The following is an 18,714-nucleotide window of genomic DNA, read 5'->3' on the forward strand; positions in this document are numbered from 1 at the left end:
TGCCTACCTACCTATCTATCCATTCATCTATATCTATCTGTATTTTTCCACATGAAGCGTTCAAGTTAATAACTTGTTGAGTTCTAAAATTTTACTCTTATGGAGATAATTTTTAACACAACCCATTTTCTTTACCTGTAGATATTAATACCTCAGAGTTACAAAGCCCTTTGCTTTGCAAACATCTCACATACAGTATCTCATCTACTTTTTCTCCAAACCTCCAGAGGTGCTAAGATGAGGCTACCGATTTCAGTTGCAAATAGCAAGCCAAGACTTGAGTGAGATCACATGATTTTTCCGAAGGACACACAACCAGAAGAAGGTGCCCCCGGCGCCAGAATCTAGGGCAGAGGATTTCAAATCAAAGGCTCAGCAGGGAGTAAGGCCTCCAGAAAGGAGGTTAAGTTTTTGAACAGTTGTACCTGGGATGCAAATTTCACCCTTGCCTCAGGTAACTGGACTGCTCCCCAGCAGAGCTTCAACCTGGGGCAGGGATGCCCACTTGCAGGTTGTGGTGGGGACTGAAGTTAATTTGTGACAGTGCCCAGCTGAGTGCTTGGTCCTCTGTGGAAGCTGAATGCCCTGAGGCTGCTCCTTATTCTACAAAATCACACACTTGATTTCTGTCTGCAAGTCAGCACGGGCACGGACACATCGGCTGTCCAATCACTGACTGCGTGATTTCTATGCGACTCACAGTCCGAGACCATCTCTCCTGTTTCACTGAGTGTTTCTGTTTCTCTCCATTATCAGATGACCTGCATTCACAGAATGCAGACTCATTTAAATACTACTGTGCAAAACACTGAATTTAGGAAGGAAACATTTTCTGCCAACAGCTGATATTATTCATTCTTAACAAATTTGTAAAAATTGACCTATGGTTTACTTAATCCATGCAATTATTCTCATATAAATTACCATGAATAAACAAGAACTAAATATGGATATTATTAAGATTAAGTAAACAGAGTCGAATGTCTAAAATTAGGGGAAAATAAAATTCATTAAAAATTAAATTCATAAGAAAGTCTTGGTTTTATATATATATATATATATATATATATATATATATATATATTTAATTCTGAAATATTTCAATTTTGAAAGAAATAAGGCTCAATGAAGCCAAATATCACCAAATACTGATATGCACAAAAATATATATTACGAAACATATGTATTTGTGTGTAATCAGTATTTATGTATATATATAGAATAACATGTATGTATATATATGAATGTACATACACACAATAATAGAAATAAGGGTCTGTGTAGCCAAATAATCATCAGTTTAATTACGGATTTGGTAAGTAAGCATATTAGACAGCATTTGGTTTTCAGATGTTTTTAAAACGTGCTTTTTGTTTTTCTGATAATCAAATACGTTTACTTCACTAAGAAGCGTTCTTATTGTACAAGCTACTTCTCCATCCACAAGCAAAAATGTTCCTTAGGACTTTTTTTTAAGAATCAGGCTTATTTGTGAGCAACTGTAAGAAGATGGAAAGAAAACATAAGCACAACAAAACTTCAAGGCTCTTAACTGAACAGCATCCCTGCCAACGTTGGGCTCTCCAGCGGCTCCGGCTTGTATTTTGTTCTGAACCCCGCGATGTTTGTTCACGCAGGAAGCTCTCTCGACTGCCAGGATGAATGACAACAGTCTCCGAAAATGACAATGACTTGCACTCGTAAAACACCAAGTGACACTTAACTGTGCTCGAAATATTCATACAGCATACTCCGTGAATAATTCAATGATATGTGGGAGAAGAGGGGCTATTTGGGGAAATGTGTCCCATATAATGTTTTGCAAGCAGCTAATTTTCTCTGATACGATAACCCCTGTCTTTTTTTTTTTTTTTTTTTTTTGGTGTCTTAATGTCAAAATGCAGTGAGAAATTTGATACCTACATGACACAGCTTTATCATTTCCCACCTACTAAAGTTCTAAAGAATTTAATTTTAAAATGTACGGTATTTCGATATGTCTTATGTGCTATGTAACACAGATTTGTGCCAATCATAATACATAGTTTAACTCTTATAGATAAGCCTGCGTAGCAGATTTTCTTCACGCCTTTCCCTCATTGGACAAGGAATCCATTCATTTAAATAGCAGGATCCAAGCAGGATCCACAAACCCCAAACCCTAGGAACAAAACTCTTTAGCGCCGACTTATACAAATTAGCTTTCTGGCACAGCCTGTTTTCCTTCAGGCATTTTTTTTTCAGAGATTTTACTGATTTGATTGTATAGCAGCAGATTAAATTCTCACACAGCGATCATTAGCAAAAAATAAACAGAGCAAGTACTAAAGCTGGCTTTTGCACCTACTGAATGCTGCAAGTGTCTGTACTCATTTGATATGCATCTTGCAAAGCTCGGCTGTTCCCAGAAGGCCACTCCGTGAAGACTGAGCGAGCAGCGTCTGCTAGCGGTGCCTGCAAGTCACAAAAACAGAGAGCTTTACGACAGGGAGCCTGGGAGGAGACACAGAACTGGGAGGCGGGCTGAAAACCTGGGTTTGTACATTTTCTCGCTTTTAACAAACATGCATGTGACATGGTTACTTTGATCATTTTTTACAATGCATATTAGTCACACGGAGAAACCACTGCATCATCAAGATTTTCCAGGTCTCTTCGTTGTCTCCACTTAGGAAGCCCTTTACTAAAATTGTTTCATTAACTGCTTATTGGACAGATTGATTTTGGATATAGGACAAAGCATGGTGAGGAACACAGCATGCTGCTCTTGGTGGGTGGTCAACTTTGGAGGGTCATCCTACATTACCTGTGGCATTCAGTGGGCACTGATTGAAGGCCAAGTCTCCTGCTGGAGTCCTTTTCCACACCGTCGACATCAGGTAATCCTCTGGGCATATTTCATAAGGTGCTGCAATTCAGAACAGAGGGACTTGAATGCCGGTGGTGTTTATTTTTTAAATGTTGGCAATAAGCAATCCTGAAACGCACCTCAGTGACTGCAGAGAGTTTTCATTTCTTAAAAGTGTACTGTTTACTGAAATGTCAGAGATGTCTTCAGAAATAAGACACCACTAGCTTTCATTTCATTATCTACAAAATCCTCACAGAAATGTACTTTCTTTGGAAAGTGCTTACCGTGCAGGCTTTTTAAAAAGGTCATTTGGATTTGCCTATAAATTGAACATTATATTCAAGCATATACATAAAAATCTTTCCAGTATTCACCTATATTCATAAAGTTTGGGGATGTCATACAATAAAGTGATTTCTAATAAACTGAAAGCCATATCAGAATTGTTAACTGTAGGTGATACGAGTAAATAAAGGGCAAAAATACGTAACTTTTCATTTCTTCATATAAGTATGATGCCAATCATACTACATTATATAAAAATTAACAGATTTTACCTTTTAGCCGTATGCTTTTCAAAAGCTCCATTTGATTACTGAGGTGAGAAAGTTAAAGGGAATTGCAAGAATAATAGATGCACACCAGAAATATGTTCATGGAAAGCCAAAGAATTCATGAAAGAAGAAGGTCTGTCTGGGCTTCCCTGGTGGTGCAGTGGTGGAGAGTCCGCCTGCCGATGCAGGGGACACGGGTTCGTGCTCTGGTCTGGGAAGATCCCACATGCCGCGGAGCGGCTGGGCCCGTGAGCCATGGCCGCTGAGCCTGCGCGTCCGGGGCCTGTGCTCCGCAACGGGAGAGGCCACAGCAGTGAGAGGCCCGCGTACCGCAAAAAAAAAAAAAAAAAAAAAAAAAAAAAAAAAAAAAAAAAGTCTGTCTATGTTGCATCAAACCTGAAGGAACACATTAGTCCTTTCTCCAGACAGAACTTCTGTTGTGCTTTCACACAGAACTGCCATTTATATGTTCTGATATTTGTCCTCACAACTTGCCCGGGATAAGTTGGGTCCTCTCATCTCTGTATCTTGCACTTAAAGGTGTGTCTGGCACACAGAAGTTGTTCAAAGTTGAGTGAATACATGAATGACTATATGGCTATAGAAATACCTTTAGTAAGTAAACAAGGACCTACAAAATAACAAGTATCTAATATATACAGGAGTGTGATGTCCAGGGAGCAATTTCTTCCTTTGGGGACAACATACTATTTAACCCATGCTAGTCTAATTCTACTGAAACTAATTCTACTTCAGAATGTATGACCTCATTAGGACCCATTACAGTTGTTAGCAGGTGAAGAATGCAGCTTGAAACATTGCCATCTTGAAATAATATTCACTTTATGATTACCTGAAATAAGATGAGTGGTTGAAACTCGTGGGCATTCAGAACTGAGAGTGGCACTGAAGATCACCTAATCCACTTCCTTCTTCTTTACCAATGGGGGCACCAGGGCCCCCAAAGAAGAGGCTTGTCTAAGGCAATGGAGCTGGTGGAGGTATCAGCAGAACTGGATTCTAGAACCCTGACTCCTGCGCACTCTCTTCGCTACGTTCACCAGGCCCGTCTTCATAAATATCCCCTCCTCACCCACCAGTGATCTCCTACTGGCCAAACCCAACACGCTCACCTCGGTCATCACTCACTAAACCTTCCCAGCAGTACTTTTTTTTTTTTTTTTTTTTGCGGTGCACCGGCCTCTCACTGTTGTGGCCTCCCCCGTTGCGGAGCACAGACTCTGGACACGCAGGCTCAGTGACCATGGCTAACGGGCCCAGCTGCTCCGCGGCATGTGGGATCCTCCCGGACCGGGGCACGAACCCACGTCCCCTGCATCAGCAGGCGGACTCCCAACCACTGCGCCACCAGGGAAGCCCCCTGCAGTACTTTTTATATTGACTTCCCCCTCCTCCTTGGAAATCCTTTCTTTAGGGTCTTAGAAATCTCTTCTCTCTCAGGCCTCCACCAAGCACTTGGACCATTCTTTCTCCCTATCTCATTCCCTGCATCCTTTGCAGAATCATCCACCCCTTACATTTTCCTTATGTTAAATGCTTTCCTTAGATAATTTCAAACCTTTAATAACAGTAATAGCATTGAGCCCTTATTAGCAGTCTTACATGAATGGGCTCATTTAATTTTCCCCAACAACTTTATAAGTCAGACACTATTAGCCCCATTTATCAAAAGGGAAAACAGGCAGGCACAGAGTGGTGAATTGATATATTTTTTCGGATTCCAAATATATAAAATTTTAATTTATATTAAAAGGCAGGGTGTAAAGTGCTACAATTCTCCAGCAACTTCCTTCTTTTATGCCACATCAAAAAAGTAATCTCCAAAATGAAGAGTAATCCCATAACTTGCTGCATAAAATTTTCCATGGTTCTCCAGTTATCTGACAGGATAAAGAGGCCTGTGCTCGCTGTGATGAAATGGTCCTTCCAGCAAGCCTTAACCTCGCTCTCCAATTATGATTCACATTTATTGTCCCATGGACCAGCCACACAAAACTAACTGTCATCCTCCAGATACCCCATACCAATTTACACTTCCCTAACTTTGCAAAAGCTATATCCTCTACTTAAAATACTCTCTCCCCTCCTTGTTTTTCTGTTCGTTTGCTTGTTGTTAGTAATATTCCTGTATATCATTAAAACACATCTTAACTGGTGTATTCTCTGGGGGACCTCCCTCGGTACCTCAGTCATTGAATATACAAGTATTATATCTCTTCTCACAATGGATGGAAAACATCTGGTTACAGTGTGAACCTCCTCAATTCCTAAATTTTGCCCTTTAGGAGACCAATTATGTTTTACTTTATTTCTCTTTAATCTGCTGTAAGGAACTGCTAAGCTGTCTAGCACATAGTAGGTGTTCAGAACATGCTTGTGGAGTACATCAGTTCTACTGAGGAAACAATATAATAGACTAGCCCATCCAGTAGAACTTTCTGCCGTGACGGAAGTGGGAATTTCACTGTCCAATACGGTGGCGTCTAGTCAATGTGGCAATCGAGCACTTGAAATGTGGCAAGCAAGACTGAGAACTGAGTTTTAAAGATATCTATTTGAATTAATGTAAGTTGAAATTTTAAAAGCTACCCCACTGGACAACAATAGAACAGATGATAATTGTGTTTCTGTAAATGTCAACCAAAACTATCACAGAATATGAAAAGGAAACTTATAATACATGTTAAAACTCACAAAATGCATCATGCATAGTTTATTCCATAGTTGAATTCTATAAAATTAATTAATCTGATATAATTCTATAGAATTAATTAATTAATTAACTTGATGTTACTATGACACTTGAGTATTCTTTTTGTTTATCTATATCCAACTTCTGCTCATGGTTTCCCTCATTAACTTTTCCTTTGTAATCTTTCACTTCACTTGTACTTTTTTTCTGTTTTCAAACAATTTCTTCAGTTCCATTGATGTTGAAGTACATTTTGTAAAACTTGTTGCTATAGCTATCGGGTTTTTTTTTTTTTTTTTCTGATTCAGGCTTGACATAAGCCAATGAAGGAGAAATTTGCACCCGGAGGTCTTCATTTCCATGTATGTTTTCAGAAAGCTTTCTACACGTATTGTTCTGGGTTTTTTTCGTTATCCATTCATCTGTTTTTGTGGGGGGTTTTGGAATTCTTTTCTTTTGTTTTGAATTTTATTTTATTTATTTTTTTATACAGCAGGTTCTTATTAGTTATCCATTTTATACATATTAGTGTATACATGGCGATCCCAGTCTCCAAATTCATCACCCCCCCCACCTTGGACACGTATTGTTATTCCCACAAGAGCACCCTGCCCCCGCCGACCTTAGGGTCAGAAAACCTGGTAATTGCAACCGTTCACCACTAGATGGCACGGGTGAGCCAACAGGGTGAGCTGTTTACCGGGCCCACACCTGGAACTGATGAGGTTCAAAATCACGGCAGGATACGGGTGATCGCTCCACTGTTATTTAAAGGTATACCACGTGGGGGAGGGTTCTTCTTTCCATGTAAGTACAACGCTGAGCCATGAAAGGAGCGTCAGCTACAAGGCGCCTCAGTCTGGCTCCTTCCTCAGCTCCCCCCCCCCGTCCACTCTCACTGCCTCCCGGGGGCTTCTCCAACTCCAGGAGGACCCTCACCCCACAGCCTGTGCACCTGTTCTTTCTGCCCAGGACACGCCTCCCCCTTCCCTCCCTAAACCTCCTCGTGGCTCCTGTCTGCTGCCCTCAAGCTCTTCTGGAATCCCGCCTTCTCACCCCATCCCTTCCTCCGCCCGGCTGTTCTCCAAGACGCCCCTCACCGTCCACTGCTACTCGGTGTCCTCCCTTATTTATTAGTAGTAGTATTATTAGCCTCCTGCTAGAATGTGAGCGCCATGAAGACGGGGCTTTTCCTGTTTTGTTTCGTTCTTAACGGCACATAGCACTTATAGGTCCTGGTAAATGATAGTGGGAACTATAGACACACATGTACTTTTAACCAAAAACTACCAAATACGTTCAGAAGATCTATTTTTCCAGTATGCCAGTGCTTAAGATGACAGAGAATGAGGATGATTTTGCAAAGTACTGAGGACTCTGTGTGTGTGTGTGTGTGTGTGTGTGAGAGAGAGAAATAGGCCAGCAGTAGGTAGTCATTTTCATTTAAGAGTAGTAAGACAGAGAAGTTAGCTACAATAGGTTTCCTAAAAATTAGCCAAAATGGGTTTCCATGGTACTGGATATTTACAAAAGTTGACCTTGTAGGGCTGTGCCTGACTTGGTAAGCGTCCAGGAGACCCTGTTCAGAAGCCCCTGATATGAACTGCATACATCCTAACTGGTCAAGGAAGAAGCTGATTCAACAGTTATTTTTCCAACCACACCACTCAAGTAAGTATTAGTTCCCATTTACCTGGTGACAATCAATGTGAGGTACTTTAACCAGACCAAAAAAAAAAAAAAAAAATCACAGTAATTGTTTTAAACCTAGAGAAGTCAGCAAACTTTGTTTTCTCCTCTAAATGCATGAAACTCTGGATTCGTCATGCTTCTTGTAGATAGAAACTCAGTACACAAATGATAAGAAGGGAAGATGACAGAGGAATCAGAGGTTCAAAGTTGCAAATCGGTTCAGGATTTTCAGCTTTTTAGAAGGAATGTCAAATCCTGCAGCTGCTTTAAATATTTCATCAAAGATGATTTGGCATCTTTGAAGATTAAATCTTAAAAAAAAATTAGTTCAGAAAATAGGTCTATTTCTGCTCATATCCAAAGCAAAAGAGTCTAGATATTAAAATGACAATTTATTTTCTTCTATCTCAGGTTTATGAAGTCCCCAGGGGTGAGAAACTTCCTGGGGTCTTCTCAGTGGCAGGAATGGAACTCATTCATCCTACAAATACTTGGGCTCCTATCATGTGCCAGTCTCCTTGGGAAGTAGTGCACAAAAAAGGACTAGACAGAGCCTCTCAACTCCAAGATGTCGAGGGCCACAGAAGTAGAGACATTACAGTGCCGTCAGCCTTCCACTATGATCAGAGGAGTCCCAGTTGCTCTAGGGGTACTTTAGGGGCGAGCAGACCAGCAGAGGATTTCCAGAAGGATGTCCAAGTTGAGATATGAAGGACAAGGGGGGAGTCAACCAACAAGGATGGGCAACTGTGCCACACATGGCAAGACCCGGGGCAAGGAGAGCCTGGTCCATCCAAGGCATTGGGAACATCTCCCCTGGGAGAGCTGAGGCTGGACAGAGGTGGGTCACTGCAGGAGGAGGAGGGGGTGAGGGTGACGATGTAAACTAGGGGTGTGAACTTAAGGGTGAGGGAAATAGATGCCATGTTTTGAATGCTGTCCTGGCAGTTTGGAGAGTGGGTTGCAGGCGAGTGAGAAGAACGTCAAGGAGGCCTGTGATGATCGAAAGGGTGTAACTGGGGAAGAAGGGCTGTGGAGTCACAGGAAGTGGCTGCAGGAAGTGGGTGGATTCCAAATGTGTTTAGGAGGAGGGATGGGCTCAACCCCAGGGCAGGTGTAGGAGGTGAGGACGAGAGAGGGAGTAAAGATGAAACTCAGGTATCCAGGGAGAGAGTCTGATGTGCTCTACCCTGAGTGACAGCACACGGGGAGAATATGGCTTGGGAGAGAAGATGCTGAAAACAGTTCTGAGCGTGAGCTATCTGAGCGCATCCTGGTATCAAAACGCTGGCTGGTGTATGGCACGAAAGTGCAGGAGAGAAGCAAAAGCTAGAGATAGAGATTTGTGTTAATGTTGTTTTTGGGTTTTTTTCTGTTAATGCTACCTGCGTGCACTTTGTAAATTAGAAAATGTATAATTAGCTCAGGCCATGCTGCTGTGCTCAAAATAAAAACGTATTATTGTGTAGCAATATGAAGCACTTGTTTTTTTATGCCTCAGCAAAATGGAACCACGACTCTGTTCATCAGCTGAAAGATCCCACTGTTTGCTCTCACTAGTGCAAAGATATAAAAACCCATCTGTAAGATACAACTGTAGTTGAAGGCACAAGTATGCAGTTAACGTGCACCCTTAAAACAAGGTGGCAATTACCTAGTGATTAGCTGTTAATCTGTCTATTCAAACTGATTTTCTGTCTCTTAAAAATAGCAAAAATTATACAGGGCTTAAATTAATTTGATGTGGAAAATTAGTTTTCACCACTTATGCTAGAATTTCAGCATTAAAGAGAAATTGATTCCAAACTGTAGAGGTGCAGGCAGAAAAAGAAAAGAAAAAAATATGCACGATGCATGACCCCGTATTTCAAATTTCACTTGCTGCCAATTCATTAATTCTTATGTTTTGGGAACCCCCTGTGCTGGGGGGGACAGAGGTAAATAAGACAGATTCAGCCTCTGTGCTCACACAGTGTACAGCTCTAATTCAGCAGTGGAGCTTACACATGTGAAGACTTCATGCAGCTACTAATAAGGCTGAAGGGAAAAAGAGGGGTGTTCATCAGATGTGTTTCATAATAGCCTTCCTTCTATAGAGAAGGATCGTTATCAGTATCATTGCTACACCGTTACAACAGCAATATTTACACATACTATGAACTAGGCAATCTTCTAAGCGCATTAAATATTTTCATTCAAATAATTGTCATAACCTTTAAAGTGGATGCAGTTATTGTCATCCCTGTAAACATGGGCAAAACAAGGCAGAGAGAGATCCCTCAGTGAGGGGGTGGTGGACCTCAGTCCATCAAACAGCTCTCTCGGCCCATTTTCAGAGAATGTTACACCATCTCTAAGCATTTGTTGCACTAAAATAAGTACATAAGTATTTTGCAAAAATTTGTTTCTAAGTCTGGAAGTCAGCAAACCACAAACTTTGAATTCCCTAGCGAACAGTGTGCATTTCAGGTTTCCTGTTTGAGCACTTGGTCTGACAATGTGTTATACATAACACACACCCCAAAATTCTGAATTAGTATTTTTTAAATTCCATATTTCAACTTAGACAAGGTCGCCCTACTTCCAACTTGTCAGCAAAGTTAAATAATAATTTAAAAGATAGCTAACTTTAACTGTGGGGAATAACTCTTAAGTAACTATCCTTGCATGAGACAAAGTTTTACACTGGAGCACCCGTGAGGTTTGTGCTGTGCTTACTTGCCTTTTTACATCATTTTAGGAACTGCTGAGGAGAACAGCACTCCACAGCCTTCCCCAGGTCACGGCGGATGGAACAGATGATAACATTTGGAGGCACATTAGGGTGATGGGCAAGGCTACTTCAGGCTCAAGGCCATGAGCCACGGCCTCCTGTCTTGTGAGCTGCCTTAAGGCCTTAAGAATCCCTCTTTGGGGGCTTCCCTGGTGGCGCAGTGGTTGAGAGTCCGCCTGCTGAGGCAGGGGACACGGGTTCGTGCCCCGGTCCAGGAAGATCCCACATGCCGTGGAGCGGCTGGGCCCGTGAGCCATGACCGCTGAGCTTGTGCGTCTGGAGCCTGTGCTCCGCAGCAGGAGGGGCCACAACAGTGAGAGGCCCGAGTACCGCAAAAAAAAAAAAAAAAAAAAAAAGAATCCCTATTTGGGCAAACCTGGGACCCATGCTAGGCCGACAAAATGGCTCCGAGGCCACCTTGAGGAACTCTGGCCTAAAAGAATAAGCTGGGCTGAGATTTGGGGAAACTGAGTAACTTGCTATACAGAAACTTACAAATTTTTTACCCCCAACATCTCGATGATTTATTTCTAAAGAAGGAAGGATCGTGCCACAAATTCTAACTACAAAATAAAAATAGTAGATGTGCTAAAAATGTCTATTCAAATTCTAAGTAAGTAATCTAACAGCATTTTGAAAGAGTAAAGTAAGATTATAAAATGTATTACTATCATAGTCATTTTGAAGTGTATTCACATGCTTTTGCACAGATGATTTCATTAGTCCAGTTATAGATTTTATGATATGGAATAAATACATTCAAAAGAGCATATATCTAAGGACCTGCTACAGTCAATGCAGAGTAGGGGATTTGGAAGGTGAAAATATATAGCTCATTTGCAATAAGCTGGAATTCTAGCTAAGAGGTATATAAAAATATATATATAATAAAATATAATAGCAATATATAATAAGGGAAGCACAAAGCAAGTTTATAAGGGTTCAAAAAAGAAAGAGCACCCATGCAATTGTGGAAGAAAGAATGCTTAAGTGAGAAGACAACTTCTAATGGCTTGGGCTCCCAAGATGCTATTTCAGTAGGTGAAGATGAGGGCCCAGGACACTAGGGGAGTCCAGGTGAATAGGAGGGCAAGCAACAGAGAAAGGACAGACTACGTGCCTCTCGATCCAGGAACCAGAGACTGTGTCTGCTTGGTTGCTTTACACACAAAGATTTGCCGTATGTACAAATGAGCCACTGATGAGGACACTCCTGTACCCAGGATCTCAGTATGCACGGAATCGGGCAGGGAACCAGAAGCCATGAAGTTTTTTAATGAGCGAGTCACAAGACTAAGGCCATGGATAGGGGAGAATCATCAGATAAGAACCTATGTGGAAGAGGTTAGATAATAGGGTTGATGTCATAATATGGGTAATGGACATAGGAGACCTGCACTGCACTTTAATCACTCTAATCTAAAGTATTCTATCACTGCATCCTTGAAACAATCCCCTGGGCATGTATCATTATCTCATTTAACGTATGAGGACAGAGGCCCAAGCCAACCTTGGTTTGACCACACTCCCCAGACTCCACTGGAAGGCAGTGTCCGGGGGAGGAGAAAGCAGGGCCCCAGGAGGAAAGACTTGACCCAGGTGGACTCCCCCACTAGGAAAGAGGTTGGAAAGAAGGAGGGAGAACTTCAGACAGAAAATCTCCCCTGGGGGCATATGGGTCTCATTTGATACCCCAGTTGGAAAGGTCTGTTAGGTGGCAGTTCTCACACAGGTGACAGCTGGAAAGAGAGAGAAAGCAACCAAAGCGCCAGGGGCAGGATCTGAGGGCCATTCACGTGTCAGGATGTGTGAGGGGAGGAAACTAAGTGGGAATGAGAAATGTCAAGGGCTAACGTTCAGGTTTAGTGTCTTGGGAGACCTTCAACCCAAAAAGGAGTTTACTAATTGCATTAATGTTCATTTTATTCATTAAAAATCATTAAGTGGTTCTTAAAATATGCTTATTTTTACTGTCAAAACAATGTGGACTGAAAGGAAGAAATAAAAAAGGTAAAACGTGCTGATTAAATTTTCTGTTTCCATTTGCGAATGATCGGCGTGTTGCCAAATATTTCTAAACGGGTCAAGGTAGAGTAATATAGGATTACAACAAACTGCTTGCTAAGTTTTTGCTGTGCAGAAGCTGTGACAGTTTTCTCCCAGCTTCATCTGATGAGCAATCTGATAAGGCAAATTATGCTAATAATTATTTCCATAGCAACAGGTTTGAATAGCAGGCCTAGAGTACTCTCTGGCATATATACCGATTATGTCAGAGCCCAGCGGTTCTCCCTTAATTCTGCCTCTAACACTGAATCGATTTGCTGTAGAATCTCGGACAGGCGCAGGTCAGGAAACCCCAACTTTTCGGGAGGATGGGAAGCTTCCCTGGAGATTGCTTAAACACCAGGTGGCCTCTCTCCCTGTGGGGTACCTTCAAGTTCTACTTTATTTCCCTACCTTTTAGAATGTATCTGAGGTGACTTAGCAAGAAAACAATAGGGCATTGCAGAGGAGAACAGTCAGTCCCTAGTGCCAGTCCAGTACTGCCACCACTGGACTCAGCGGTTGGTTTCAGGTGAACGGCTGGTATGAACTGTGTGGGGGTGACATTACTTGCCATGTCCAAACATGTGCAGTGAAACACTTGCCTTAACCTTTTGAAACTGAACAGGTAATAATATAGCTCCTTACGGGGTATACACATAACATCCGACAGCAAAAATAATAGCAATTCTAATGAAATAGGAGCTTTTTTAAAGTACTAGTAGTGATTAGTCTTGTGGTCTGGAATCAAAGAGGTAAAGCAGGTGCCAACTTGTATGTGAATATTTCAATAGAGACTAGTATGCTGGGTTTTTTAAAAATAAATTTATTTATTTATTTCTGGCTGCGCTGCGTCTTTGTTGCTGCGCGCGGGCTTTCTCTAGTTGTGCTGAGCGGGGGCTACTCTTTGTGGTGGTACATGGGCATCTCACTGCAGTGGCTTCTCTTTGTTGCAGACCACGGGCTCTAGGAGCTCGGGCTTCAGTAGTTGTGGCATGCGGGCTCAGCAGTTGTGGCTCGCGGACTCTAGAGTGCAGGCTCAGCAGCCATGGCTCACGGGCTTAGTTGCTCCGCGGCATGTGGGATCTTCCTGGACCAGGGCTCGAACCCGTGTCCCCTGCATTGGCAGGCGGATTCTTAACCACTGCGCCACCAGGGATGCCCAGTATGCTTTTTTTTCTCTTTAAAATACGTAAATTTTACACTTACATATTTGGGTTTCCAAGAATGATTACATTTAACCCTAAAATATGGTGGTCCACACAATTCAGAAGTCTCTTTTTTTTTTTTTTTTTTTTTTTGTGGTATGCGGGCCTCTCACTGTTGTGGCCTCTCCCGTTGCGGAGCACAGGCTCCGGACGCGCAGGCTCAGCGGCCATGGCTCATGGGCCCAGCCGCTCCGCAGCATGTGGGATCCTCCCGGACCGGGGCACGAACCCATGTCCCCTGCATCGGCAGGCGGACTCTCAACCGCTGCACCATCAGGGAAGCCAGAAGTCTAACTTTTTAACTTGTCTCTAACAGAGACAAAATATTTATATTGATAGTGATTAATTAATTCCCCACTCCTCCAGCTGGGAGCTGAGAACTTTAAGTCGATGTGAGCTCAGACCCCATCCTCCGCCCTGACACCCAGCCCGGATATTATCCACCTGTGTGTGTGTATAGTAGCTCAGAGCCTTGAGGGACGGAGCAGTGAAAGCACGCTCCTGCTACAGAAGATCTGTGTCCCGGTGGGGCAGAGCCTCACATCAGACAGGTCCCAGTGACACCCCTCCAGCTCCCCACAAAACAGGAATACTAGTGCTGTACAATTGAGCAGCTCTGCCTAAACCACCCTACTTTGTCTACAGCGGCTAGTTAATTGCCCTATTTTTCTGTTTTATTTTGGTTGAAACAAGAGTTGGGTAGGGAGACTTGAAATGCATTATCTGTATTTTCATTATGAACTGATTCCAGAAACAATCCCTCCTTATTTATGTGTGAAGAAGTGTGAATAAGACAAAATTCTGCAGCCTTATTCAGATGATACCTCAACTTTCAACAGTGGAGCTGAGGTGGAGAACTGTTTTCCACTCTTTGTGAGTTTCATCACTAATATTTATTTATTTAGTTACTTACTTACTTACTTATACTCGAGGCTGGTGCAACCCAGGAGGTAATCTGCAGCATCATCACCATCATCTGGGAGCTTGTTAGAAATGCAGATCTCCAGGCCTGGACCAGACCTACTGAATCAGAACCTTGCGGCAGAGGACATTGGATCCTGAATCTCTGTCTTAACAAGCCCTCTGTGGGCATCCCTGGTGGTTCATTGGTTAAGGCTCCATGCTCCCAATGCAGGGGTCCTGGGTTTGATCCCTAGTTGGGGAACTAGACTCCGCATGCCACAACTAAGAGCCGGTGCGGCCAAATAAATAAATAAAATAAATATTAAAAAATAATAAAAAATGAAACAAGCACTCTGGGTAATGCTTTTGTACTCTAAAGTTTGAGGTGCATGTATCTTTTTTAGTTATAGATTTGTCTGGAAATATGCCCAGGAGTGGGGTTGCTGGATCATATGGTAGTTCTATTTTTAGTTTTTTGAGGAACCTCCATACTGTTCTCCATAGTGGCTGCATCAACTTACATTCCCACCAGCAGTGTAAGAGGGTTCCCTTTTCTCTACACCCTCTCCAGCATTTGTTGTTTGTAGACTTTTTAATGATGGGCATTCTGACCGGTGTGAGGTGATACCTCATGGTAATTTTGGTTTGCATTTCTCTAATAATTAGCGATGTTGAGCATATTTTCATGTGCCTATTGACCATCTGTATGTCTTCTTTGGAGAAATGTTTATTTAGGTCTTCTGCCCATTTTTCAATTGGGTTGTATTTTTTTGCTGTTGTTATTGAGTTGTATGAGCTGTTTGAATATTTTGGAAATTAAGCCCTTGTTGGTCTCATCATTTACAAATATTTTCTCCCAGTCTGCAGGGTGTCTTTTTGTTTTGTTTATGGTTTGCTATGAAAAAGCTTGTAAGTTTGATTAGGTCCCATTTGTTTATTTTTGCTTTTATTTCTATTGCCTTGGGTGACAGACCTAAGAATACACTGGTATGACTTATATTAGAGAATGTTTTGCCTATGCTGTCTTCTAGGAGTTTTATGGTATCATGTCTTATATTTAAGTCTTTAAGCCATTTTGCGTTTATATTTGTGTATGGTGTGAGGGTGTGTTCTAACTTCACTGATTTACATTCAGCTGTCCAGCTTTCCTAAGACCACTTGCTGAAGAGATTGCCTTTTCTCCATTGTGTATTCTTGCCTCCTTCGTTGTAGATTAATTGACGGTAGGTGTGCAGGTTTATTTCTGGACTCTCTATTCTGTTCCATTGATCCATATGTCTGTTTTTGTGCCAATACCATACTATTTTGATTATAGTAGCTTTGTAGTATTGTCTGACATCTGGGAGGGTTATGCCTCCTGCTTTGTTCTTTTTCCTCAGGATTGCTTTGGCAAGTGTGGGTCTTTTACGGTCCCATATGAATTTTAGGATTATTTGTTCTAGTTCTGTGAAAAATGTCATGAGTAATTTGATAGGGATTGCATTAAATCTGTAGATGGCTTTGGGTAGTATGGCCATTTTACCAATATTAATTATTCCAATCCAAGAGCATGGGATATCTTTCAATTTCTTTGAATCATCTTCAATTTCCTTTATTAATGTTTTATGGTTTTCAGCATATAAGTCACCTCCTTGGTCAGTTTTATTCCTAAGTATTTTTTTTTTGATGGAATTTTAAAAGGGATTCGTCCACTAAAGTTTGAGAAGCACAGCTTGGGCGATGTCAAGAGGCACTCAGAGAAGGTAGGAGCCCAAAGGAAGCAAGCATGGTGACGCTTTCTTCCTACTGAAGGAAAATTACTCAGAAACGAAATGAACAGCTCTCTTGATCTTCAAAGAAGACATAATTCTGTTGGGGAGCAATCTTGCAGAGACAGTCACTCCAGAGGGGTGGGGGGCTGTTGAGAGCTTATAGTCGGGCACATTACAGGGGGCCAAATTCCAACACAAATGCATCGCAATGTGCAAGACAAGTCTGAGCTCACAGCATCACTGCTGACTTCCCTTGGGATGAATATCTAGAGTTCAGTATCCCAGTAATTGCTCCATCTCTGGTCTAAGTTGCTGTCACCATGCACATTTATGGTATGGCACCCTTACTTCAAAGTTTTTCTCAGAACATTTAACCTGCAGGCTTCACTTGCCACTTGCAGACAAAGCAATGGTGACTCCAGAAAGGACATTTTATGTATAAATTAAGTGTAATGTCTCCCTGTGAATGGAAGGTTCCAATTTAGCAACTAATGACTAAAGTCATACATACTATAATTGGGCTCTGGAAAGAGCAAGCCCTTCCCTGGGAGCAGAGCAGGGAGGCCCTGGGAAGCCTGGGCTAATGTAGGCCAATCACCAGTAACTCTGCTTTCTGAATGATATTAACCAGGGGAATATTGGGGGAAAAAACCAACCAAACGAAAGATTATAAATAGTATTTTTTCACATTGTAGCAACATAACATAATTAGGGGAGCTATTAACTTTCTACTATTTTAACCCTCAAAGCCTTGGTGTACAATAAGATTGAGATCAATGAAATCATTATTTGGTGAGGTTGACCAATTTAAAAATTGGGCAACTTAATTATCTCCCTTGTAGCTACTTTATTCTTTAACTAGCAGCATTTTTAAAAAGTAATAATATAATTTTTTAATCTCTCTAATTATCTTTTCTTATGAAGATAAGGGCATCATTGATGTCCTTTTTAATACTTTCATTTTATCTATTTACCAGGAAAGAAATATCCTAATCTTGATGGGAAAACATTTTTTATTTTCCATTGTTAGTAGATGCCATAACAGCTTTTGATTAAACCCAGATGACTAATCATTATTTTTATTAATTATCCAGACAAAGATGTGCATATATTACATTTCTCCTTCCGGACAACTGAGGGTCTCTTGGAAAACCTGATTAATTTGTTTTGTATTCAAATTAAGTGAAGCATACAAATAAATAATAGTTTGTTTGCTTCCAGCAAGAGGAAGAAAAATTAAGAGAGAACAGTACTAAAAATAATACTAGAAAAAAACATTGTTTCCAAAGAGACATTTGTTCAGGCTTTATCACTGACAAAACGAGAAAAAATGCCTTAGCAACTGTTAAGATAATTTGAAAGTTTTCTCAATTTATATTGTCAATGTGTAAATTTGGAGCAATCTAATGGCAGAAATTAGGAAACCTATGCTCTAATCATAAAGGAATGTATATTAACTACAGAGAAACAATTGTGCGGAGTTGAAAAGCCAATATATAAATCAAGTCCACGGTGGAAAACTGAGTTATTTATAAATCCCACTTTCTTGATAAAATAATCTGGGGATGACATGGCTGTGCATTGAAAAGTTAAAGGATAAATATTAAAAGTAAAAAACCTCCCTTATTTGATAAAATTTGTATACTCTACAGAGGCAGAAAGCATTGTTGAAATTAATAGTCACATATAATTTTTAATGGATAATGTGATTTGTATGAAGGTGCAAGATTAGGATATATTTTCAAAAGCTTCGTACATATATTTATTTTTTTACCCCTGTATAAGCCTTAATTTGTGAATTGTTTAGCTGATTCAATAATTCATTTTAATTCAAAAATGTTATTTACATACTTGAGGGGATTTCAAATCATATTTTTGAAAAGAGAAAAATGAAAATGTTATGGTTAATATCAAAATTATATATATATATTATATAATCTAAAAAGTGTTCACAGCTTTATATGATAATTTTTCAATCTCCCTGAAAGCACGAAAGCCAGCGAATAAACCTAGCAAATAAGGTATAATATCTTTTTTGTAAATAGATATGTAAAATGTTTTCCAAACAGCAGGTGGCAATCTTTATAAAGCTGATTGCAAGCGCCACCATCTTACCTCTATATATGCAGATAAAAGTCAAGTTTTAAAGGACCAGTTAAGAACCTTGGCACGCTCAGACTAGTTCAGATAACTTCAGATATTAAAAGGGTCTTATTTAGTCAT

The 18,714-nt window shown here is 40.9% G+C and overlaps 1 protein-coding gene across 3 annotated transcripts in view; it reads right to left on the reverse strand.

Annotated features, from left to right (window-relative positions):
- Window positions 1-18,714, reverse strand: part of ADGRB3 (adhesion G protein-coupled receptor B3) — a 799,670-nt gene that overhangs the window by 436,932 nt on the left and 344,024 nt on the right. For all 3 annotated transcript variants that reach the window (XM_067702875.1, XM_067702873.1, XM_067702874.1), the window contains 2 exons: window positions 2,807-2,908; window positions 2,348-2,454 (listed from right to left, as the gene is read on the reverse strand). In XM_067702875.1, the coding sequence (XP_067558976.1) occupies window positions 2,348-2,454; window positions 2,807-2,908 (209 nt within the window). The remainder of the gene's footprint in view (window positions 1-2,347; window positions 2,455-2,806; window positions 2,909-18,714) is intronic.

The sequence above is a fragment of the Pseudorca crassidens genome, chromosome 13, assembly GCF_039906515.1.
Source record: "Pseudorca crassidens isolate mPseCra1 chromosome 13, mPseCra1.hap1, whole genome shotgun sequence".
Taxonomy (NCBI): Eukaryota; Metazoa; Chordata; class Mammalia; order Artiodactyla; family Delphinidae; genus Pseudorca; species Pseudorca crassidens.